The 25,956-nt window shown below is 37.1% G+C and overlaps 1 protein-coding gene across 1 annotated transcript in view; it reads left to right on the top strand.

Annotated features, from left to right (window-relative positions):
* The window catches only part of STK4 (serine/threonine kinase 4), a 78,011-nt gene that overhangs the window by 32,807 nt on the left and 19,248 nt on the right, over nt 1–25,956 (top strand). The window contains exon 10 of the mRNA XM_010978575.3: nt 12,903–13,060. Within this exon, the coding sequence (XP_010976877.1) occupies nt 12,903–13,060 (158 nt within the window). The remainder of the gene's footprint in view (nt 1–12,902; nt 13,061–25,956) is intronic.

The following is a 25,956-nucleotide window of genomic DNA, read 5'->3' as shown; positions in this document are numbered from 1 at the left end:
AGCTTGTGACTTGAGCTTTTAGTTTTGCAGGGTCTTTTCTTAGAAAGCAACTTTCATTTTCATGAAGCCACATTTGCCTCAATTTTCTTATACCTTATGCTTTTTGTGTCTTTAAGAAATTCTTAATAATATTGCAATAATTTTGTATGGCGATAGATTGTTACTAGACTTATCATGGTGATCATTTCACAATGTATGCAAATGTCAAATCATTATGTAATATACCTAAAACTAATACAACATTGTATGTCAACTATATTTCAATTAAAAACAAAATTCTGTGCTATCCAGATGACTTAACAACAGTCTTCTATTTTTTTTTTTCTAAAAGTTGTAAAGATTTACTGTTCATGTTTAGGATTTCCTTAATATATCAGGGATTTGTTTTTTATTTACAATGTGAGCTACAGTCGTCTAATTTTATTTTTTCCATCTGAAAGACTTGCTTTGTTCCTCCATTCAGGCCTGTAGTCCTGTTACCTTCTCAGGCCTTCCTAGACCATTTATCAAAAATAAATTGTCCTTCCCCTTCTTATTTTTCTTTCAACACAGATTACTACTTGAAATGTATATATCATTATTCTTCCGTGTAAATTTTAGCATCAGTGTATCACATTTTGAAAAATACCACTGGAATTTTGACTGAATTGCATTGATTAATTAGGCAGAATTGCCATATTTATGATGTTAATTTTTTCTATTCATGAACATAGTTTATCTTTCCATCTGTTTGGCTTATATGTTCTATTCTTAGATAACTTTATAGTTTTATCCACAAAGATGTTTTAGATCTTTTTGTTAAATTAATTTCTATGGAATGTTTTATTTGTTCTAATAGGTTTTCTAGAGATTTTTAAAAAATGAAAACAGTCGAATTGTGAATTACAACCTTGGTTTTTTCCTTTTGATCTTTATACTTAAATATTTTACTGTCTTACTAAGACCTCCAATAATAGAGGTGGTAGTGGGTGTTCTTATTTTATTCTTCATCTTAAAGAAAAATTCTTCTAATGTTTTACCATCAAGTCTGATTTTGTAGCAGAGTTTGGTGTAGATACCCATTATCAGGTTAAAGAAGCTCTTGTGTGTTTCTACTTTAAGGGATTTCTTTTTTTAATCAAAATTGATGTTAAATTTTATTGTTTGTTTTTTGAGTTGAACGCTTAGCTGTTTAACTTTCTTGCTTACTAATGTATTCAGCTAACATTGTAATTTTTCCTCTAAGTTCTATTTTCACTGCATCCCCTAAGTTTCACACGTGACACATTGTAAACATTTTTTCCCAGCTTGTGGCACTTTGTGATTTTTATATATTTCTTTTGTAACCCATGAATTTTTCAAAAGTATTTTTTAAAAGCCAAATCATATGAATTTTTTTTAACTATTAATTTTAAATCTTCAGTTTCAGAGAATTGTGGCTAAAGAACATGGTCTGTGTGATATCAGGTCTTAGTACTTTCTTGAGACACTTGTGGCCTAATGTATCAGTAATTTTTGTGAAGTGTTGTTTGTGTGCCTTAGGAAGAATGTGTGTTTTCTAGTTATTTGGTGCAGGGATCTATTTGTATCCAGTAGACTTAGATTGCTAATTGTCTTCAGATTTAGCTATTCCCCACTAATTTTTGATGTTTGATCTTTTGGTTTCTGAGGGAGATAGGTTAAAGTTCTTATTCTGTGGTTGTGAATTTGTCTATTTTTGTTAATTGTGAGATACATATTTTTTGAGAGGAGGACTTTTATATTTTGAGGCTGCATTGTCCGATGTGTGTAGATTAGAATTGTTAACTCCTCCTGGGAATTGTTCCTTTTATATTCGACTTTCCCAACTTCCCTGAGATATGGGTCCATTAGGTATGAGCTTCCTGCCATACAGGATTGAGGAAGTTCAAGTTAAGAGAAAAGTTCAGCATCTTGTTTGAAGTCACACTAGATCCCAAGCCTTTGACTTCTCATCCTCGTTGCTACTGTGGTGCAGGGCTTCTTGTCAGATATTGTGAAAAGCCTGACTTTCTTGTCTTTTGACACCTATTTCTAGGATTTTCAAACCTAAAGCTTTTGTGATGTTAGTGTTTGGGGTTATCTAGACTTACAAATGTAATAATGAACAGACAAGGTTTTATAGCTAGCTAGCTAGCTAGATTTATTGAAGGATGATAACGGAAGTGAGGTAAAATATTAACATTTCAGGAATCTGGGGTGAAGGGTATCTGGATAGTCTTTGTAATACTGGAAGTTTTTGTACATCTGATATTATGTCAACATGAAACATTAAATGATTTTTTAATTCATGATTTTCAGTTCTTAGGAATAAGCCTGAAGAGGCTAATCTGGGATAGTTCATAAATTGAAAGAGTTTCACTTAAGAGTCTCCTAATAAAATAGTATCTTGAGTTGTCGGTTTTTGCTGATTCAGCTATTATATCTGTCATTGATATTGATAGAAATATGTTCTTCAGAAAATAAAGCATATCACACACATTTAGGAAAATGTTAATTATTAATATATGTGATTCAGAGTAATATATTGGATGCTGAATATCATTAGTAGTGCTGTGAAAATAATGAATATTTGTACATATTGCCTTTTGTGTATTTCATATTAAATTATATGTGGGGGTTTTGGGTGTGTCTTAATGTGCAGAAAAACAGTTTTACCATTTCATTCTCAAGCAGGCATCTTTTTTTTTAAAGGAGGAGAATTTCTCCTGTTTTACTTGGTCATTATCAAATAGGATGTTAATATTTAGGAGCTAAAATGAGAACTTCTATGCTGGAAGTATAGAGAGAATCCAAGCTTTCAAACACATACTAGAATACTTTGTCAAATAAAATATATTATTATACTTTAATAATAAAGTATCTTTGAAAAAAAAGAATTATTTTCAGAGGCAGAGATAACTAAAAAATCTTGAATCAACTGAGATAGCCTGATTTGCACAAATTTGTAGTTTAGCAGTTAAATGCTTTTGACTCAAATGAAGAAGTGACAGGCCAAAAGTGGCCACTTAAAATAATATGTACCTCATCTTCTAAAGATTTGACACACAACAGTTCTCCCTCCCAAGACCCATTGGCTATGATACCGTGGTTTTCTTGTCCTCATTCCCAAGAAATGCATAGCAACCAGTTCCCCATCCCTGTCTTGAGGCTTATTAGGCCAATGGGAAGCAGAACATGGACCACTGCATTGAAAGATTGTTTCCACAGACTCAAGCCTTTCAAATTAGACTCAGTGAACTAAAGGGAGTGAGTGGATGATTTCCATTTAAAACTTAAATTTCTAATTGTATTCTAATTACTCTCTTTGAAATGGAATTTTAAAGCATCACGGCATAATTAAGTTAGAGCAACTCAGAACCAGATTTTGGGGGAACTACTGTGACTGTATTATGTGGTAAAAACTTTATGTATTTAAAGTTTCCCAGAAAGTCCTGTGTCTCATGAAGGCACCTATTGTTGCTGTCAGTTTCCTCGTGTTAAAACCAAAGTCCAGGTTCTTGTTGAAATGATTTTATTTCAGCACCATCCGTCAGATGCTAATTTTGGAGCTGCATAAGATGGAAATTTTTGACTCACAGCCTGTTTTCTTTCCACCTGCAGTTGTTTGAAGGGGATCGTCATTACATCGCCTCCCTTGTGTGTTCTCTGTCTCGTTCTCTCTGACTCAGGTTATAACATTTGCAAGGACTGTAAATAGGACATAAAGTACTGCAGGTATTTTAACACTTCTTTTGCTGCAGTAACCTTGCTGTCTGATTTCACATCCCCTCAGGATGTTTAAAACGGTCATCGGAGAATATTAAGTGTCTGTGTATCTTTGCCACTCACAGCATCACATGAGAGATTCAGATGGCATTAGTGTGCTTTACATACCAAAGCTAAAACTTAAAACATTTAGTTTTGTTAGAAACATATCTCTCAATAAGGGTAAGAGAAAGACAAAGGAGTAGTGGAAAAAACATTAATTTTTAGAATCAGTCTTTGAAACTTGGCTCACATCTTACAAACTTTGTCAGCTTCAGCAAATTATTTCCTTTTTTTTGAACCTCAGTTTCCTAGTCTGAAAAAAATGGGGCTTAAAAGTTCCTATTTTGAAGAGTTGTTAAGTTAATATACGTAGAATGCTTAGCACATAAATGCTTTAAAATGGTAAGTAGTATAGTAATTCTATGGATCTTTTAATGTATGAGAGTAGTTTTTTCATTGGACCTAAAAATTCCTTCAACCAGAGATACTCTTCTGCCTCCTAATTCCTTTTCTTTTGCTAGTAATGTTTTTTGTGTTTTTTTTAGTTTTTATTCTTGATGTTAATGGTGTTTTATAAGTGTCACTTCTGTGTCTGAACACTGGCATGAAAATGGTTGCTCTAAATAAAGATCACTTGTCAGTTTCAGTAATGTCTATAAAATGGGCTGAGGAGAGAGAGAGATTGATTTGAATTCCTTGGCAACAAGATGGCAGATGTTTTGAGAATCTGTTAAATAGCTCAAAATACAAGATGATAGATTTTAAAGAAGACTTTGGATTCACGTGAGCCTTCCTTTGTGGAGTTTCAAGCTGTTCTCTTAATACCGTGAAATTTATTACTGACTGGGTTTTTTTTTTTTCATCCCTGAAAGATAATCACTGTGGTTCACTGTGCATTTATCAAAAGTCCCTTCTAGGGTGAGATTTATGATAGAAGAGCAGAGATCTTGGTTCTTAGACTTTTCTGACAGTTGCACAAATAATTCAAGGTCATCCTGCCTGAGTGGAGACTAAATCCTAATTGTGCAGTTGTTCTAATTATGTCCAGATGTTGGGCTGACTTTTATCTTTGGAAACCAGTTAACATTCTTGATTCTCTTGGGATGAGCCATAAAGCACAGAAACGTGGTGCCTGAAAATTCATTTAAAACACCCTGCCAGACCACATATTAGGATATGAAAGTATTGGATCTCAGTGTAGCTTGACTTAAGGGCTCAAAGCCTGTATTTCGGGCAAGATAAGGCGCTGCTCCGTTCTAGTTAAACTGGTAAAATGAGACCTGAGAATAGCCACGGGGGAAATATATTTTCCAAAAGAGGGCGGTAACATGGTTGTCATGAAGAACAAACGAAAGAGTCCAAAAGATATACTTTGGCTCTTATGCCTCAGAGGGAGATAAATCAGCTTTGATCAGTTAGGGGAATCTACTTCTCTCGAGCTCTGAGCTGTTCTGACCTGCTTACTCTTATTCAACAAGAAAATAGAGATACATTTTGATTCATTTAGATGGGTCTTTTTTTTTTAACATTTTTTATTGAGTTATAGTCATTTTACAATGTTGTGTCAAATTCCAGTGTAGAGCACAATTTTTCAGTTATACGTGAACATACATATATTCATTGTCACATTTTTTTCATTGTGAGCTACCACAAGATCTTGTATATATTTCCCTGTGCTATACAGTATAATCTTGTTTATCTATTCTACATATGCCTGTCAGTATCTACAAATTTTGAAATCCCAGTCAGTCCCTTCCCACCCCCCCGCCCCCTTAGATGGGTCTTTAAAGAAAAAGTAGATGACTTTCTCAAGTGTTTATGCTCTAAAAAAATATCAACTTGGAACCAGTGTTTGTTGAAAATAAGTATGTAATACCCACCAAGAAGTGTTTATTCATCAATCACTATGTGTCATTACCATGTAGTATATATACAAAAACCAAATGATATGTTTACTGCCAACCAGGAATTTACAGGTTAAGAGGGAAAGGTGACATTTGTCATTATCATTACCTAATATTTATGGGGTGCCTACTTTCTAATTCTTTATATGTCTGGAACATCACCCCAGGGGCTCCAGATAGTGGCATTTGATGTTGACATAAATTAGTTGAGAAGATAGGACCTCTACATATGAAGATAGTAATATAACATTAGGCCAAATGCTGAGTAAGTGATTCAGAAACGTGTTAAAGGATTTGTGAGAACTTAAATATACAGAAAGGCTGGGGGAGGATGGCTGTTCCAGGCAGGTGCAGAGTCAGAAAGGAGGAGATATGTATCGAACATTCAGTTTGGCTGAAGTGGATGTTGCCCAGATATTGGAGGGCCTTGAATACCATAGTAAGAACTTTGAACTTGATTTTGTTGGTAATAGGGTAGTATAAAGACATTTTGACCAGAAAAGTGATATAACAAAGGTTTTTAGGAGAGTCAGTTAGATGATATAAAGTTTGAAAAGACCAGAAAAGGTGAGACCAACTAGGAAATTATTGTAACAATGAAGGTGTGGATCATTCTCACCTGTGAACCTTTTGTCTCTCTTTGAATGTGCTGCCTCTATTACTCTAATTAGTAACCCTTTGAAATTCAGATTTAGATCTCTTTGAATAGATATAGGGTAGCACCCTAGACTTAAAGAACCAGAGCATCATTGCCCAGAAATCAAGTTAATTTACATAGAGGCAGTTACCAAAACAGGTTACTGGAAGAGTTATTCTAATTGGACTCCAGGGAATCTTATAACTTATGATTCCAGCAATTCTTAGTGATTTTAAAGAACATCCGAAGGAATATTTATGGCCATATACAGAAACTTGGATAATAACTTGCATAATTAAATGAATTAATACATGTAAAGCACTTAGGTGGCCAGTCACAAAACCAAAACCAAAACCCACACATACATAATAAATGTTAGATTAAAAAAAAATCATCATCTGCCACTTGGGAGGTGCCAATAAGTGCAAATCCTCTTCCCTCCTGCTTTATTTACATGGTGTTTGTGAAATTTAGATGGGAACGTCCTGTGGAATCATCTAGTAAAAAGCCTGAAACTTAGAAAGTATTCAATAAATGTTAGTTGAATTTGAACCTGAGTTCCAAAAGAATGGAGCTCTTTTTGTAGATATAGATTGATGTGTGTGTGTGTGTGTGTGTGTGTGTGTGTGTGTGTGTGTGTGTGTGTGTGTGTGTGGGAGAGTGAGAGAGATAGACAGACACTGTATCAGTTAGTTTTTGCTGTGTAACAAACCACCTGAAACCTTCGTGGTCTGCTGGGGCTAGCTGACTGTTAAAGTCCTCGGCTAAGACAGCCTCATCAAGGCTACTCTCCACGCAGCATTTCACCATCCAGCAGGCTCACTGGGTTTATTTACATGGTAGTTGGATGTGCAAGCACTTTTTGAGCCCCTGCTTGCAATCCATTTGCTATTGCAATGGCCAAAGCAAATCACCTGGCCAGACCTAGAGTCACTGTGTGAGGGCACTACGAAAGGGCGAGGATCCTGAGGCTACTGGGAGGGAATTGTGGAGGCCATTTTTGCAAGCATCCTGTCTTAGATGCCAATTAATGATAGTGATGCAGATCTGTTTACTGAGAATTATTGTCAATCTATAAAGTCAAACTGAGAACAGGTGCTATAATTTAATTACAGTGTTACTAAGAAAATGTTGGTCACAACTGGAGTGCTGTCCCTATACACTTAATACATGAGTGAAGCACCTCCACATATAAAGAAAGAACCATCATGGTGTAGGCAGTTAATTTCTGGAATCACCAAATACAGGGATCAAAAATACACCTTTTTTTGAATGCATGTTGTTTCTTGCCAGTTAAGGTGTCTTCCCCCTACCAGTTGATCCATTCATTCCTTCAGCTTTAGTTACACAAAACATTTTTGTAACCTGCATCTCTAGATGATATTTTTATTACCATTTGGGCTAAGGAGAATTTAGTCACCTCTTCCATCTATTTAAAAAAAGCGCCCAACACACCACTAACAACAACAAAAAGAAACTCAAAGAATCAGAGACAGCCTTGTCACAAGTATTTGTTGAGTCCTAATGATTTTTCAGTTTGGTCTGGTCTTTGGCTTATGCCCATACAAGTCTAATTTGTGGCGTATTTCAGATTAGAGTCTATCAAGCATCGTAATCCCTCTTCTTTTGAATGCTTATCAGTAACTAGGCATAAAGATGTTTTCATAAGCTACTGTCAAGTGACAGAATCATAGAATTTTCACAGCTGCGATGGGACACTAGAAATAATGTGGTCCATGGGCTCTTTTTGTAGACTGGAACCTGTGATTTTCCCACAATCATATAGTCAGGACCAGAATCTGGACCTCTGAAACCCCAAGACAGGGATTTTTGTAGCGTATTGTGCTGTCTTCAAAATCAACTTTAGCTATTTTGTAATCTGGTACATGTAACCATTTAACTCATTTCACTATAGTTAAATCTCATATATGTGGTTCCATTTTATTCCTAGCTTATACTTGAATGTTGATTCGATCAAAACTACTCTTATTACAAAAGTCACTATAGATTTTGGAACTTCGATTTCTAATAAATATTCCCTGATACTGATATCAAAATGAAAGTAAAGATATTTTAGATAGAGTTTCTTATTTCTGACCCTTAGTTGTTGAAAGGGACAAAGAATATTAGGTGTTTTAACTCCAGAAACATTAGAGATCTTTGAGTTGCCAAGGGCTGTCGTCATCAAATAGAGAAGAATTAAATATGTAGCAAGTGTTCTCATTTTCTCATCTAAACCAGGATAGAAATTAGATGAATGATTATACTCTAGCTTAAGAGATATTTCTTTGATCTTTATGACATAGTTTAGAATTAGACTGTAGAAATGTCATCTTTAGTGTTTCATAGCCCTGGTTTAAGGGCTTGAATTTCTAAAATCCATCTGTGTTGCAACTGAAAGGAGTTACTGAAGCATCGCAGAAGTATATTGTACCAATTATACAATTTTTATTGTTAGATATGATTTAAAAAAATTATGTCTATGATTTTTGTAACAATTCCACAGAAGAACGTATTTTAAATTACCTATTTTATTTCTCTTGCTGCATAATAAGTTACCATTTTTAAAAACTGAAGTATAATCGTTTTACAATGTGTCAATTTCTGGTGTATAGCATTATAGTTTAATCATATATATACATACATATATTTATTTTCATATTCTTTTTCATTATAGGTTACTACAAGATATTGAATATAGTTCCCTGTGCCATATAGTATAAACTTGTTTATCTATTTTATATATAGTAGTTAGTATCTGCAAATCTTGAACTCCCAGTTTATCCCTTCCCACCCTCTTCCCTCCCCATAACCAGAAGTTTGTTTTCTATGTCTGTGAGTCTGTTTCTGTTTTGTAAGTTACCATTTTTTATTGATGTTACCATTTTTATTAATGAATTCATTTCAGTTGTTTCTCTGTGCGTATATAAAGATGGCTGTATAAACAGACATGAAATGGCAGAAGTAATAAGGAGAGGTTGGTGCATGGTATATGCAACTCACCCTCAAAAATTGGGTGTATTTTCTAAGAAAGGAAATATTCTGTTTTGTGTGTATTTCCTGAGAAAGAGGGTACAGTTGTGCCTTGGAAAGGCGGGGGCTTGTTTCCAGGCCCCACCCCCACCATGGGTACCAAAATCTGCAAATGCTCAAGTCCCTTATATAAGATGGCATAGTATTTGCATATAACCTTTGCACATACTCCCATATACTTTAAATCATCTCCAGATTACTTATAATACCTAATACAATGTAAATTTTATGCAAATAGTTGTAAATATAATGCAAATGATATGTAAATAGTTGCTGGCTTGCAGCAAATTCGGTTTGCTTTTTGGAACCTTCTGGACTTTTTTTTTTTTTTAAATTTTTGATTCCTGGTTGGTTGAATCCACGGATGCTGAACTTCCAGATACAGAGTCAGCTGTAGTCTCTTGTTACCACAATACAGTTGTCAAGTGGTGATTTTTCAAAATAAGGGCTTTTCCCTTCTCCCCTCACCCCTTTCACTTTTAGATTATTACTCTGAGCTCATGGATTCTTTTTATTCAGTGTTTTTTTTCTTTTTTTGGTGCTCAAAGCATCCCAGAATTTACCAATGGGAATCCCTCAAGGTGGTTTCTGTGTCCTACTGATATGTCCTTATCGGTCTTTGAGTGCTTGTTTGCTTTTTTTGGCACAAAAAGATGTTGCGGGCTCACTTTGTATTTTTCCTGCCCGAGACCTGGAATCAGCTATTTCTCTTAAGAAGCCTTAGTTCCTTTTAGTGGGGAATGGTACTTGGAAACCAAGATCCGAGCAGGGTGTGCTCATTGCTAACGGGATGCTGTTGACTCAAGACCTTTTAATGAAAAAAGCTCAGAAAAAAGTTGATAAATTGTGAGTTCATGTTAATTCTTCTGTTTAAATACAACACACCAGCATTTTTTTGTACCTTCTTCAGTCTCATATTTCGATATTTAACTATTGCCAGATCCCCTTCATAAGGCTTGTACTACTTTGCACTCCAATTCAGCAACGTGTGAGGGTGCCGGTGTCCCCACAGCCTTACCAGCAGATAGGGTATTGTCATGCTTTTGAATGTGTCCCAAACTAAAGTGTAAGAAAGCGCATCTCTAAGTAGTTTTGAGTTTCTCTTATGAGTGAACCTAAGCATTTTTTTCATATTTAAGGACAAATTGGGTATCTTTGTGTGTGTACCATCTTTTCAGGTCTTTAGTCCATTTGTCTACCTTTTTGGGGAGTCCTCCTGGATTTTAGGAATTCTTTATATATTTGGGAGCTTATCTCTCTAAGAGATAAAGAACTCTAAAAAAAATTTTTTTTAATTCTCTTAAAACTTTTATAGTATTTGTTGCAAATATTTTCTTCCAATTTGGCTTACAGTGTATGTGTGCTTATTAATTTTTTAGAATTTATGATGTTTTCATCATACAAAGAAAACATCTCTTCCCTTTTATTGCATCTCGGGTTTTATCATGTTATGTTGGAAAGCCTCTTTCCACATCCAGATTTTAAATTAAAGTATTGCATTCACACATGTTTTCTTCTAGGACTTGTGGTTTCCATTTTTACAGTTAGAGCTTTTATCCATCTGGAGTTTTCCTGGTTTAAGGTATAAAATGTGGGTACAATTTAATCTTTTTCCAAACAGCTATCCAGTTGTTTGGCTATCCATTTGGGCTTTCTATTTTTGTTTCTAGGCTTCCTATTCTGTTCAGCTGGTCTGAACCTAGGATATAGTCAGGATATTTTGTATGAAAGTACACTGTGCACTGCGTATGTTAGCCATCCATAGCACGGTTCCAGTTGCTCGGCTCAAGGAGGCTCTCTAAAGCCCCCTTTCATGTGTCAGATTATGGATGGGCTCTCTGCCCAGTTGTCTCTGAGCCAGCCTTCTCCATTGGTGGTCCCAGAGGAAGGGACTGATCAAAAGGACTTCGCATCCTAACTTGCCAGGAAACCCAAAACACCCCCGTTTTCACAAGTTTTATTTTGTTGTAGTTCCTCCAGAGCTGTATAATGAAATAATACCTTAAATTTAATTTAAAAATGAAATAAAATAACCATGAAAAGCACTTAACATCGTACCTAGAACAGACAAAATAGACATTCAGCACCTAATAATTGACTAGTCCTAGTAAATATTGTGTTTAATCCCAAATAAATGAGGAGGTAACAGTGAAGTAAGCGTTGGCAGTGCCTGGAAATGGACAGATCTGGGATTGAATGCTGTTGAAATTGGCCATGGTGAGAGTGAGTAAGATGACCAACATCTGAGAGGCAGTCAGGGTGCCGGCTTGGAACTGGACTAGGCAGATGTCAGGAGATAAGACTGCATGGAACAAGACTGCTTGGAGAGAAACGCTTGCTGTTCTTTATCCTCTGGACTCCTCCCTATTCACTTCTTAAGACTCAGAACCCTAGTCTTTTTTTCTGGTTACTAGGGGAAAAGGGCAATATAAATGCATGATCATGGAAAGTACTGGGGGAAAAAAAAAACCTTCTGTACTTCCCAGTATGAGTACTAATCACAAGTACAAAGCAACTTTACCACATGAAATAGTTACGCTAACTAGGTTTTTAAGTCAAGGTAGGTGAAGTTATTCTTCTTGCAATTATAACTAGTTCTAAGTAGTAACTGATCTATTCTGCTCCCATATGGTAACTGCTGTTCCATAGCTACTGATTCTGCTCTGCGGTTGGGCTGCCCTGCTCTGTGACTGTTGATTTCAGTTCTCAGCGATGGTTTGAGACCCAGCCTAAGGTCTTTTCTACTTGTCTTCCCTGACCACCCTGCTTACAAGAGCTCTCCATCTTCTGGGCACGTGTAGCTCTTACAGTCAGTTTGATCTATTTAATATTTACCGTATACTATCTTCTTTTAAAAAATATTTAAAAGAATTAAAGAAAACATCTATAATCCTACTATCAGAGACAAGTGCTGTTAACATTTTGGTATTATTTTTTTCTAGTCTTTTTTTTTCTCTTATATATATCTGATTTTACAGAGTTGAGATCTTATGTATATATATATATGTATCCTGTTTTTTTCTTCTTAACTTTATCATAAACCATTTGTAAATAGTATTTTAAAAGTTTCATCATATTTCATGAAGTGGATTGTGATTTACTTACTTTTTTATGTACATTTTTCTCAGTCAAATTATATCATGTGGTTACCAAGGGAAATTACTGTATGTTATCATCCCCTTTTCCCTATTCCAGCGCCTGTAGAACATACAATATATGTAGATGATTAATAAATATTTGTGCTTGCTTCTGTTTTCAGTCTAAAGGAACTCTTTGCTATAGGGGATCCAAAAAGTATTCCTTGCACCTGACTCAGAGTCAGTACCTCGCCAAGTCTTTCCATTTAGAAAAAAGGACCCTAGGAATATCTTTGCATGTATTTTAGGGGGGCCATGAATCCTCTGAAATTGAGAAGCATTTTGAGTGAGCACTTGTGCATTTTCCTGTAGTTTTCATTAGCATCTTAAAGGGGTCCTTATATGACAAAAAGCCACTGATTCCGTGACGGTAGCCCATCTGGACATAGGCCTTATCTGAACCGAAGAGACTCTATTTCACCCTTTATTTTTCTGGGTTTTCAGGAAGAGATGAGACCATGCAGCCTGCAAGACCATCTTTCCTTGAATACTTTGAACAAAAAGAGAAGGAAAATCAGATCAACAGCTTTGGCAAGAGTGCGCCTGGCCCCCTGAAGAACTCCTCAGATTGGAAAGTTCCACAGGATGGAGACTATGAGTTTGTAAGTAGTGCTGGAGGCAGGTGGCCACGTCTGCCGGGGAAAGTTATTTGAAATATCACACGTCCAATTTTGTCGTTTCACTGAAAGTGCAGAGTGCCTGAGCATTTTCTTGTGCAGCTCACGTCTCCTCTGAATGCCCCCGGCGGCAGCTCCGGGGCTGAGGGCCTCAGGAGTTTGAGACATTTTGACTGACATTTGAGCCTTTCCAAGGCCCCCTACTAGTGGCATCTTTTTTGATTTAAAAATTATTTATTCACTTGCCACTTTTCTTTTTGTTGAGTTTGAAATTGTTAATGATAAAAGGAATATTCAGTCATCACATGAAGATGCACCGTCTTTGATAGTCTATCTGGGATTGTGATTTTGTATTTGAGTTACACTGGGGGGCAGTTAATGCTGTTGTAGTGTGTTAGTTGTTTTGCTAACCATTAGCCTAATTTTAGACTCTCTGAGAGGATTATTCTGAATTTTGTCTGAGGATGAATATTAAATTATTCCAAAGTTTCATAGGAAAAACTGGGTGTTTTTGCTTTTTCTGCTGTGGAACACTCTCCCTCAACCACAGACACTTGTTAACACTCACAGAGACTTAATGAGTAGAGGCAGTAAAAATTTTGGAAAAAAAATAAACTAAGGAGTCTGCATTCCTTTTCTGAATATTTTTAGAGAAGAATTTTCTCCTTAGGAATATTTAATTTTTACATTAATAAATTTTGTCATAATTCTGTTGTTTATAAGAACTTAGTTTGGGCATTATATTTGGATTTTGGGAGGGCTTCCTAGTCCTGGCTTTCTTTTGGTCCTACTGATGGGCCTAGAGGAAGTGATATCATTCTTCCATAACATAGTTTATGCTTTTGTAGAGGGGCAGGAGTGTCATCATTTATACAACTAATGATAGACATCTTCTGGGGACCAGAATAACTCACCTGAGGTTATTTAACCGATTAGTCACTGAACCCACGTTAGAACTCAGGTTTTGTGTATTATCTTTTTGCTCATTCACTATTTATTCATCGTCTACTGCTGTTCACCATCATCTCTTACTATCATTTATTTGTTCAGTTAATTATTCATTTTTTGAGTGCCAATATGTGCTTGACACTTTTCTAGGGATAGAGTAGTGAACAGAACAGCCAAAAACCTATTCCTCATGGAGGTTTCATTTTAGATGAAGGAAAATAGGAAGTAAAAATATTTAGTGTGTCAGATAGTGGTAAGTGTTGTAGAAAATATAAAGCAGTTAGCATGCACGAGATCCTGGGTTCAATCCCTAGTACCTCCCCTAAAAATAAATAAACCTTAATTACCTCCCCCCTCAAAAAGAAAATATAAAGCAGGAAAGCCAGATTGAAAGGGGAGAGGAGGGAGAAGGAGAGAGAGAGAGCAGGTGCCTACGTGTGTGTGTGTGTGTGTGTGTGTGTGTATGTAAAGGTGTAGCAATCTTAAATAATGAGTTAAGGAAGGTCTCATTGGTAAGAAAATGAGGGAGTGAAGTATGAATATGCAGAGGAAGAGCTTTTCAGGCAGCTGGAATAGCAAAGGTAAAGGTCCTGAGGCAGGGACTTGCTTGCTGTTTTTGCAGAACTGTGAAGAGAATAGTACGTCTGGAATGGCATAGGGGGAGCAGGTAGCACTGAGATAAGAGACGTAATGGGGAGTGAGATAAAGTAGGGCTTTTTGTGTAATAATAAGAATGTTAGCTTTTACTCTGAGTGAAATGGAAAGCTATTGGCAAGGTGTGACTTGATCCTACTTATGTTTTAAAAGTATCGTTTTTGTTGCTATATTAATACACTATAGGGCTAGATTTTCTGAACACAGATGTAGTGTTGTTATCTACTGTAGAAAGGAGTTCAAATAAGGGGCACGTCTGCAGCTGTTCCTCCCTTCTAGATCTTTGGCATTCATAGTTTTCACTGAGTCAGAATTCAGCTTCAGAATCCTCCTTAACACAGTGTTCCAGGCTGCCACTGTTAATTAGAGTAGATTCATGAGATTTTGAATCATGTTTGTTGTTCCATGTTGCCTCTGTAGTTGTCTTGAACATATTTGAAAGGACTGATTTTCTCAGTTTAATGAGTCTTTAGGTAAAGATGAAACAACTTCTGGGTACCAGGTCACATCGCCATTGTGACAGAATGCTTAAGAATCCTCAAATTTGTATTACGTGGTCTAGTTAGTGATCCTGAAAGTCCAATCACTTTAAGCTGATCGTTAATTTTGGATCAGTGGTTCCAGTGTTTGATGAATTCACTTCTCTCTTCCATAGTTTTCCTGTATGAAGATAATTGGCAGAGAACTTATTTTGATGGGTAAGCTACTTATGCACATAGGCTTTAGTAGGCCTTTAGAGAGAGTGCTTTTTATTTTGGAAGTAGATGACTGCTGGAGAGAGTGGGCCCATGAGCACAGTGACGAGGTTAGCACGTTGCCCAACCTGTTTTATTCTTGGTCCATGCAGCAGAAGAGTCCTGAGACTCACCAGAGGTTATAAACTGGCATCATCCAGCCCATAGACCTTTTTGTGTGTCCTGTGCAGTGTTTAATAATTTTAAATTCTAAATCACGAAAAAGAACACAAATAACAAGTGTGGGCGAGGATGTAGAGAAAAGGGAACAGTTATGTGCTGTTGGTGGGAATGTAAATTGGTGCAGCCACTGTGCAAAAACAGTATGGATGTTTCTCAAAAACTAAAAATAGAACCATATGACCCAGCAATCCCACTTCTGGGTATAGATCCAAAAAACCCTCAAAAACACTAATTTGAAAAGATACATACACCCCAGTGTTCATGGCAGCATTATTTACAGTGTCAAGATATGGAAGCAACCTGAGCATCATCAACAGGTGACTGGATAAAGAAGATACGGTGTATATCCATATGGGTATATGGAATACTACTTAGCCATTAAAAAGAATGAAAATTTTGCCATTTGCAGCAATATGAATGAACTTGGAGGGTATTATGCTAAGTGAAATAAGTTGGATAGAGAAAGACAAATACTGTATGACATCACTTATATGTGGAATCAAAAAAATAGAACTAACTAGTGAATATAACAGAAAAGAAGCAGACTCAAAGATACAGAGAACAAACTAGTGTTTACCAGCGGGGAGAGGAAGGGGCAGTATAGGAGTAGGGGATTAAAAAGTACAAACCATTATGTATAAAATAAGCTGTAGTGATATATTGTACAACATGGGGAGTATCACCAATATTTTATAATAACTGTAAGTATTGTATAACCTTTAAAAATTGTGAATCACTGTGTTGTGCACATATAATATTGTATATCAACTATAACCCAGTGAAAAAAACTGGGAAAAAAATACTGACATTGAAAAAAAAAATTTTATGTAGTTGCCTGGGTTTAAATACTGAGAGCTTTTCCATAAAATGTTGGAACTCTGGCTTATTTTGAAAACTTGGAAGATCTGGCCATAAAAGACCTACATTTTTGATTGTTAGTTTTCTGGAACTGAGGAGCAGCTGCCCTCTTTGGATCTAACCTACTTCATTCACTTGTAATAATTATCTGACCTGTTTGTCATTTAGGGCATTTGATATTGGGACTCTTGCTCTAAATTACTTAGATTTGTGTATGTCCACATTGTGCCTTAGCCAACTCATCCTGACCTATAGATTTTATTCTATTTTTACCTTCAAAATTTTAAGAGAATTCACTTTTAAATTCCTGTTGTATTTATAAAATTGAATTGCCTTATTTGCCAAGTTGAAAAAAACAGCAAAGATTTCCTTTGATGTTTGATATATAGTGATTAAAGAGTAAATAAAAGGTGCTTGAAAGTGCAGTATTCTCTAAAATTAGTATTTCATACTCTATAAGCAGATTTCATTTTTGAAAATGAATGTTGCCTTTATAAGAATTCAAACCCTCCCATTTTGCCATCGTGAATTCACAGAAACCTGTAAAGCTAAGCCCAATTTGGCTCTTGGATCTTCCAAAAAAACACTGCAGTGTTTTAGTGTAAGAAGGCTGGAGTGCCAAGAGGGCGAACAGGACAGACAAGTCCCAGGCTCTCCTGGAGTTGACAGTGAAACAGACATTAAGTCAGGTAATATACCAGTTCAGGTAATCATGGCTATTTTTTTAAAAAGCACAGTTAGAGATAGTGTGAGAGAAGGCCTTGCAGGTCATTGAACAAGACCTGAATGAAGCAGGGAAGCAAAGAACAAGTACAAAGACTCTGAAGCAGGCCTCGGTAGGTGTCTGTGAGGAGCAGAGTGACACACGATAGTGGTCCATTGTAAACACATCAGTAATCACAGTACTTGTGAGCACATTCATATCACCTATTAAAAGATGGAGATTCTTTGGATAAAAATAACAGTCAAAATTCAGCTAGATGCTGTTTGTAAGAGATCTAACTAAAATAAAAATATCACTGAAACGCTTAAAACAGAGGAACGGGAAAAGATACACTAGGCAAATACTAGTGTAGAAAGAAAGTAGGTGAAACTATATTAATATCAGATAAGATAGAACCCAAGACGAAGGAATATTACGTGGGGGAGAGAGAGATTTTATTTTGCTCAAAGGTGTGCTTGATCCCAAGGAGGACGTGAGTCATGAACCTATACAAAGAACCTGTATGTTTCTCCCAAACTGATAGAAATACAAGGAGCAGTGAGAAAATGGCAGTCATAGTTTATGGCTTACATATTCTTCTCTCAAAATTTGACATTTCAATTAGACAAAAAAAAAAAAAAAGAAGACTAACACAATTAACAAGGTTGATAAAACCAAAAATAGGAACACATCAAATATTCATGAAACTTTGAAAACATAACTCTAGCTGGAGAGGGAGGGAAAGGGGAGAGAGGCTAAGAGAGGGAGGTGTGTGTGCCGAGGCATTAATGGCCCGGAAGCCCTAGGTGACTGTTTTTGGAGGGTAGAGGGTGTGGGTGTGTGAGGAAGCGGGGAGGGGGATGCACACATGCTCAGTGTGCCCTTATTTTTTTCTGGAAATATTTAGTACTCTTTAGATTTTTTTCCTGGTGTATCAGAGAAATAAAAATAGAATCCTAATGCAGCACAAAGAGCTAAACTGATACAGCTCTGAAGCTGTGTGATAATGGGTCCATCAGGATATAAAACCACCAAACTGTTCATTCAAAATTAATTCGATAAAACTGACAGAACCTGAACATGATTGCTTGTTTGGATTGCGTGGAGAGTTAACAAGCCATTCAAATGGCTTTTTGTGGTAAAGAAGGATAAATTTTAGCTCTGATTCTTTCCTGGAGGATGACAACAACCTATGTTTATGAGACTTTATCTTAACCATTCTCTCTTGGATCAGGGCTCAAAATATGATGGTTAAATAGAGATTTCTTCCGATTTTTATAAAGGAGCTTTCCTGAATTGACAGGACATGGTCAATTAGTCATTTTTTATTAGATTGCACTTTTTGCTTTTGGCTATACACTTAGAAATTAGACACTTGGTGGGAGATGAAATTTATTGCTACCCTATTTATAATTTAAATTCATGATTGATATGGTGGCAAAAATGTTTTATTTACTCATGTTTAAATTAATACTCTCAAGGATGCATCTCAGCGTTTTCTGGGAACCCAAGTATTTCCAACTTGAAACCTTATCTGCCATTTTATAGAAATAAAGGAGACACTCCCAAGACAGTCTGTCTTTAAATTTATTGTTCATTTGTTTCAAAATGAGTTTAAAAAAAAAAAATTGTGTGTCCTTAAATACCCCAGCCTCCATTGCTAAGATAGAATCTAATGAAGTTCCCATTACTCAGCTATAACAGTCATCAGCTCTTGGCTATTCTTATTTCATCTAATCCTCCTCTTCCATTATTCTTGGGACATGAAATGTTGAGAAGACAGGGGAAAGATGCCAGTTTCCTTACCCCCATCCAGAGACAGAATCTCTTTTAGAATTCTCAAAGTAGTATTTGCATTTGTAGCCTAGTGCCTTTGAAGGAGAAAACATGATGTAGGACTTTTCTCATTCCCTGAGATGTAATCCTCATACCACTTCCCTCCCCTAACACGACCACATTTACCTAAAAATCCCCACACTCTGCCGCTGAAACGAAATACAGCAGAATTGCGCATCTTTTGTCTTTGACGACATTTTCTCTCCAAGCACCAATCATTCTGAATGGACAGTGTGTGTTTTCCTTTCTTCATCTCACTGTTGGAGTTCGGTGCTGATGTTACCAAGATTTTGAGCTGACACTGTGAGGAAGAAGGGGTATTGAGAAGAGGAGGAGAAAGCTGATGGATGATAATTTATTGTGTTGTAAAGACACACCTCGTGTGTATTGATTGTTCTGTCCATTCATATTTTTGCAGGAAAGTGTTAGATTTCACATGTATTTAGAGGGTCTTACAAAGCTGCAATTGGGTCTTTTTGTAAGGAAATATATTATGCCTGGGTGTACTAGGTGACTGCTGTTTTGGTTGCAGTGATATGCCTGGGTAGTTTAGATCACCAAAATCACGCTTTTAGGTTTCTAATCCTTGACTTTACCATCTATTGATTAATTTGGGGCCATTTTCTTCTCTTGGTGCCTCAGTTTCCTCACTGTAAAAATGGAGATCATACTAGTACCTATAGGATGGATTTCGTGTGTGAGTGAGAATTGTGTGGTAAGGCTTATAAAATGCCTTCAATGTAATAGGCACTTCATAAATGTTAACTTCCTCCTCTTTCCTCCCCTCTCCCTTCCTTTCTTGAAACATTGTCCATGGAGTAAATTTCAGTAGCCTAAACCCCTTTCCCCAGTGACTTGCTGTTATAAAACCAGGGATACATTCCCAGAGAAAACTTGCTCCCAAAGAGACTGATTTTAAACTACTCTCAAAGAAAGGAGTCAGAACTGTTACCAGCTGGAAATTGATTCCCCAGAGTGGTTGTGGGTACCGTTTCTAGAACATCCCCACGCTTGCTTGCTGTCTCTTGCTTCTCTGTTCCATACAGTTTTTATTTGTATCCACTTTCATTTCATAAACTAATTAACATTACCGATTGTTTTCAAATCTTGAAGCACTCAGATTACTTCCACTGCAGCAAACACTTTTCGCCAATAGATGCCACCCCCTCACTGCTTGTGTGTGAAGGCCTCCTGGGTGGAATTTCCTTGTGGTTTGGAGAGGTTAGGGGCTTTGTAAAATTAGTGATAATATTATCTCATCAGGCTGGAGGTTCAAAAGACATTCATATTTTCGTCTTTAATTTGGTGATTCTTACAGTGTTCCTGTGAGGAGGGCAAGATGAGGTGGGTTTTTTCTTTTTAACCCCTTTTATAGTTTGAGGAGCTGAAGTCTAGACACTAAAAGGCAACCTTCCTACTTAATGCCAGAATCAAATCTAGAACCCAAATCCCCAGGTTGCTTCCTGAATCTGTTAACTCTTGGGTATTTTCCCACATGAAAAACAAAACAAGCAGATTGCAAGCTCCAGGGACATCCTAGGTACTTAATTAACATTACAAGCCAGGTGAAAGAATCCTCTTTCAAATAATATGTAATGGAGGCTACAGTGACCAGGAAGAATGGTTGCAGGTTGATCCAGTCTTACTGGGAATTTTGTAATATTTAGAAGAGTATTACTGACTTGAATGGTTTTTTTCACACTCATTGAGAACATAATGCAGATTGGCAAACTTTGCATTTCATTAGTTACTTACGTAAATCCCTTCTTGGAACAATATAACCTTTACCTTATTTTGATGTTCTTTATTAATTGACTTTCTAACCATGGGTTTTACAGTAATTGTGCTGTTGTTCAGGAAATATCATGCAGACTGAAAAAATGCATTATTATTTTAAGAACACTTTGATTTTTGACCTAATATAACCTGTGAAAACAAACGTCTCTATTGTAGAGGCATCTTAATGGCCACAGCAAACGCTCGGTAAGCCTTCTGGGGACATCTCTGTCACAGCGTGCCACACAGTCTCCTTCAGGCACTTACTACGAAACCTTTCCTCCCTCATAGACCCTGTTATCTCTTTAATATTAGCTTTTCTGTAAATTTTCTTTTCTTACCTTAGTGATAGATATTGTATATTTTTAGTAATCTTCATGTTGATTGCTCATTATCTTGTTTCATTGTATTTTTCTTGTTTCCTCTCACTCTCACTATTATTATTATTATTATTATTATTATTATTATTATTATTATTATTATTATTATTATTATAAAACCATTTAACATAATATGTACCCTCTTGGCAAATTTTTAAGTATATACAATACAAGATTGTTTACTGTAGGCACCATCCTCTAGAGGAGATCTCTCAGACTTCATCTTGTGCACCTGGAACTTGTACCCTTCGACCAATACTTCCCTGTTTCCCTATTCATCTCGTCTTATTTTAAACTAATCGGTAGGAATACTTGCTCTCTTCAAGTGGTAGAATTTGAGACGAGTTGTGGGGAGGGTATAGCTCAAGTGGTAGAGCACATGCTTAGCATGCATGAGGTCCTGGGTTCAATCCCCAGTGCCTCCCCCATTAAAAAAATAATAATAAACAAACCCAATTATCTCCCCCCAGGGGAAAGTAATTTTAAAAATTAAAAAAAAAAAAGTTTGAGAAGAAATGATGAAAATAGCATTACTGAGTGCTTATCGTGTGTTAGGTCCCTGCCAGTGTCCTGTCCCATTCGCCCCTCACTGCATCTCAGACAGAGAGGCTTAGAGACTCTGAACCGTGTCTCCCACCCACGGCACGTGATTGGCAAGGGATGAGGTTAGGCTTTAAATGTAAATTTTCTGATGTCAAGACCATTGTTCTTCTCAGAACAACCTGCTTCAGTCATGAGAAGTGTTGTACATGTGCTGCTGGTGAGTGTTCATCTGATTCAGGTGCTGAATTTTCTTCCTCTGAGGGGCCCGGCACTTGGCAAATCGCCACGGCGCACAGGTGTGCAGAAGGTGGTATTTGATTACCTTCTCTGAGCCCATTGTGCCTTTGAAAAACGCTCCAAATCTTTTCATATTTTCTCCCTGTACTATCCACTCATCTGTGTGTATAGGAGCGTGATAATCAGCTTGTAAATTTGACAGATGTGAAGTTTAAGCTTTTTCCCCCTTCCATGATAAATGTTCTTATGTTCATCAGATGAACTTTGATAGGAACAGCAGTGTTAGGAATCCCGTAGGTCAGCATTGGATAAAGTATGTTAGGCATTTAGCAAGGTGCCTGGGATTCCTCCTCTATTATTAATTTGTTGGTTCCTTTCAGAGTGAGACTTTATAGTTAAAGAGCACCCTGGGTTGGGAATCAGATCTCAGCTCTGACAATAACTAGCTTTGTGTCCTTGAGCAAGCCACCCAATCTTTCTTGGGCTCTTGTTGCTTCATCTGCTAAATGAAGGTGAAATTAAAAAGTCTTCAAGAGCCTTCAAATGCTCTCAGCCTTTGTTTGCTAATCTTTAAAGTGGAGATCCTGCATACCTGTCTTAGGGGTTTTTTGAGCCTGAAACAGATAGCCTGTGTGAAGATGCTCAGTATAAAAGATGCTCAGTAGAGGTAAGGGTTTTCCCCCTGCCCTTTTAAAATGCAGAGAGGTGCTCTGAACACCCTGGAGAGGGAAATGAATACAGGTGGCAGAAAAACATACTGACCAAGAGTCAAAGAGACCTGGACTCAATCCTGGCTTAATCATTGATGAGATCTGTAACTCGGGGCCAGTCATTTAATCGAGAATGAAGATACTAATCATATTTACCTCAGGGTTATTGAGATTAAATTAGAAAATGTGTTTAAAGTGTTTAACAGTGTGCCTGACACAGAGTAGGCATCCAGTAAATTTTATGCACGTGTGTAATACTTAGGTGGGAGAGAGGAAGGAGCTACCAGGGGAAGAATTAACGATAATGAGGTGGGTTGCCCAAAACAAGAGGGATAGGAGGCAATCCCCAAACTTATTTCACAGTTCTGTCTAGAGCCCTGCTACTGTGTCTCCCACTTCCTAGTTTAATGGTGTTTGCTTTGAAGTGTTTATTTAATACCTAAGATGAGCTTAATTCTTTTGTGACTTTCTTGTTCATGGGGTTCAAATATCAAACTTACTGATTGACACTGACCTTTTGTGCCTTATCTGATCAGATTGCTTCCCTTTCTGTGCCTGCCTGGAAGCTTTAGGACTTGGAAAGTCCCCACATCTGTGTTCTTTTTCAAAACAGTTTTGAAGGGGTTGGGGTGGGTAGAGCACAGTGGTAGAGCGCATGCTCAGCATGCATGAGGTCCTGGGTTCAATCCTCGGTACCTCCACTAAAAACAAAAAATTGTAACCCTGATGAGTGCAGTTGTTAATATGAAATAGCTCCTGTGTATGTGTGGGAGAGAGAATGAAAGAGAGAAAAAATGAGATAAAGAGACCCAGACAAACCGATAGCCATATCTGAGAGCCATCACCTGCCACCTGAGTGCTCCTGCTTGTGTAGTTAAGTTGATGTTGCACACGTCAGATCCAGAGGTGGGCGGCTGCTGAAAGAGCAAACTCAGATCTCCTTTACAGACCCACCAATTACTTCCATTTGCTTTTTACCTAGGGCAATCATAGTCAAGACCATTCTAGGATTTTGTAGCCTTCCGACACGGATGTATCTTTTAAAAAATCTTATTTATATTCCTTTTCCAAAAAATACTAGACTGTGTATTCTGAGATAATTATGGATTCACATGCAGTTTTAAGAAATGATGCAGAGAGATCTGTGTACTCTTCACCCAGTTTCCCCAATGATAACATCTTGCAAAAATCATAGTACAGTTTCACAACCAGGATACTGACACTCATTCAAGATGGATGATGCTCATCCATGAAGATGAAAGAACAGTTTCATCACCACGGGCACCCCTCCTGTTGGCTTTTATAGGTACACCCTCCCCACCCCATTTCCTAACTCATGGCAACCACTAATCTCTTCTCTGTTTGATGTATCTGTTTGGGAATTTAAAAAGTCTTAAGGGAGTGGTGTTTAAAATGAAATCAAGGCAAGAAATTGGCTGTCCTCTCCCAAATGTTCTTATTCCCAAATATGGCAGGACCAAGCACCAAGTTATTTCCACTGGGAAGACCTGTGGAATCTGGAATGGATTCCAGATCCAGGTGGGCATTTTCTGCTTTTTGAAGAGACTATAATTACAAACTACAACCATTCTAGGATGAATTTAAACCAGTTCGTGGGATGAATTAAGATCTTGTGATAAAAATACCATAGATCATCTGTCACATGATTGGTGACAACCCTTCTCTGTACCAGCTTGGTCCGTGAGGGCAACAGCTGCCCACAAGTTAATTGCTGAAGGAATCTTTAACGTTGGTGCCAGGAATTCATTTTATGTGACAATTTTAAGAAGTAGTTCCTCGTATTTGATCAGTATGTGGAGTTTTATGTACAGATACATAGAAGATATGTGGGTCAGAGGATTTTGTCTTTTTCTCATTGCCCAACCTCTCCTCCTATCTCAGTTTTGTCCTTATGGGAAATGAAAATCCCACAGGAAAGCCTTATTCCTGGACTACTGGCCTTCCACCCCGTCCCTGCCCTCCTCTTCCCCTGTCTGCTTTCTGTACCTGGGCCTGTTCAACAAGGAAGAGTGACTGTAGCCTCAAGGAAACATGTAAACTAGATGACCTTTAAGGTCTGGTCCAATCCTGGGGGCCAGTGATGCTGCATCAGTGAACTCTTTTGTAGCTGCTCCAGTGTGATGGAATAGACGCACATTCCACATCCACAGTAAAGGGATGAGACCAGGCTGCAGTACATCCATCCGTCCCCCACAGCTGTGGGTCACACATCTAACCCTGCGGGGCTGCGGGGACGGGGTAAGGGAGAGCCAGTTTGGCCATGGCGCATGTAATTTTTACAAATTGAATTACCGAAATGGTTCTGAGTTTGCCACTTCACCACAGATCACACCACTTCCTGTTTCCTCGTTTTGAGACTGGCCAGTTGAACTCATTTTTCTTGCCTGTGCCAGCCCCTGAAAACATCTGCATTTGTGACCTCTAATTTAAGTAACCCCTGAATTGTGGACCTTTAGGTGGCTTTTGGCTTTTTAATATTAAACATTGTTTTAATGAACATCTTTGCATGATTTGTGTCCCTTAGAATTCTTTCCTGCAAGTAGAGTGCTTGGGTCAAACTTTATAAATTTGAGATTGTCAAATACCCTATTGTTTTGGTGTGCTATTTATTCATTGAATTATCAATGGAATTCTTATTTTCCTTATTAATTTCAAAGAGTCCTTCATATATCAGATAAGGTGATGAACCTTTTAAACTTACATGATGAAAATACTTGCCCAGTTTTTAAAAACCTTTTAAGTGGTGTCTAACCATTCAGGTGTTTTAAGTTTGTATGTATTTTGATTTAGTTTTTATGTACTTCTCCTTTGTGGTTTCTGGCATTTTATGCCATGTTTAGAATTTTTTCACATCCCAACATTATAAAAATATAATTTTACTTACTTTGTTTTAGAATGTTTATTTTCTTTTTCGTATTTATCCTGTCCAGAATGTGTCTTGGTGTAGAGTAAGGTCACAATCCAGCTTCATATTTTTCTAAACAGCTAGCCAATTTTCCTGACAATCAATGATTTTTAATATACATGGTGAATTTGGAATTACCAAATCTTAATGGCCTCTAGTATCTGCAACTGGGTTGTTTTTACAGATAACAAGTTTCCACTTCAGACTTTGAGTTTCAATATTTTTCTACTTTTAAAACTTCTCGAAAGGAGCTGTGAACAGAACACCATATTGGTTTTGGCATTAACTGTAATGCATCTCAAATAGGCTGATTCTACAGATTTTGATCCAAAGTACGTCTCTGTCTTGATGCCTTTTTTGCCAAGGAAAATGGATTCTTCCTGACCCAAAGGC

The sequence above is a fragment of the Camelus dromedarius genome, chromosome 18 (assembly GCF_036321535.1).
Source record: "Camelus dromedarius isolate mCamDro1 chromosome 18, mCamDro1.pat, whole genome shotgun sequence".
Lineage (NCBI taxonomy): Eukaryota > Metazoa > Chordata > Mammalia > Artiodactyla > Camelidae > Camelus > Camelus dromedarius.
The sequence above is the reverse complement of the archived record's forward strand: the minus strand, read 5'-3'. Positions and strand labels throughout refer to the sequence as shown.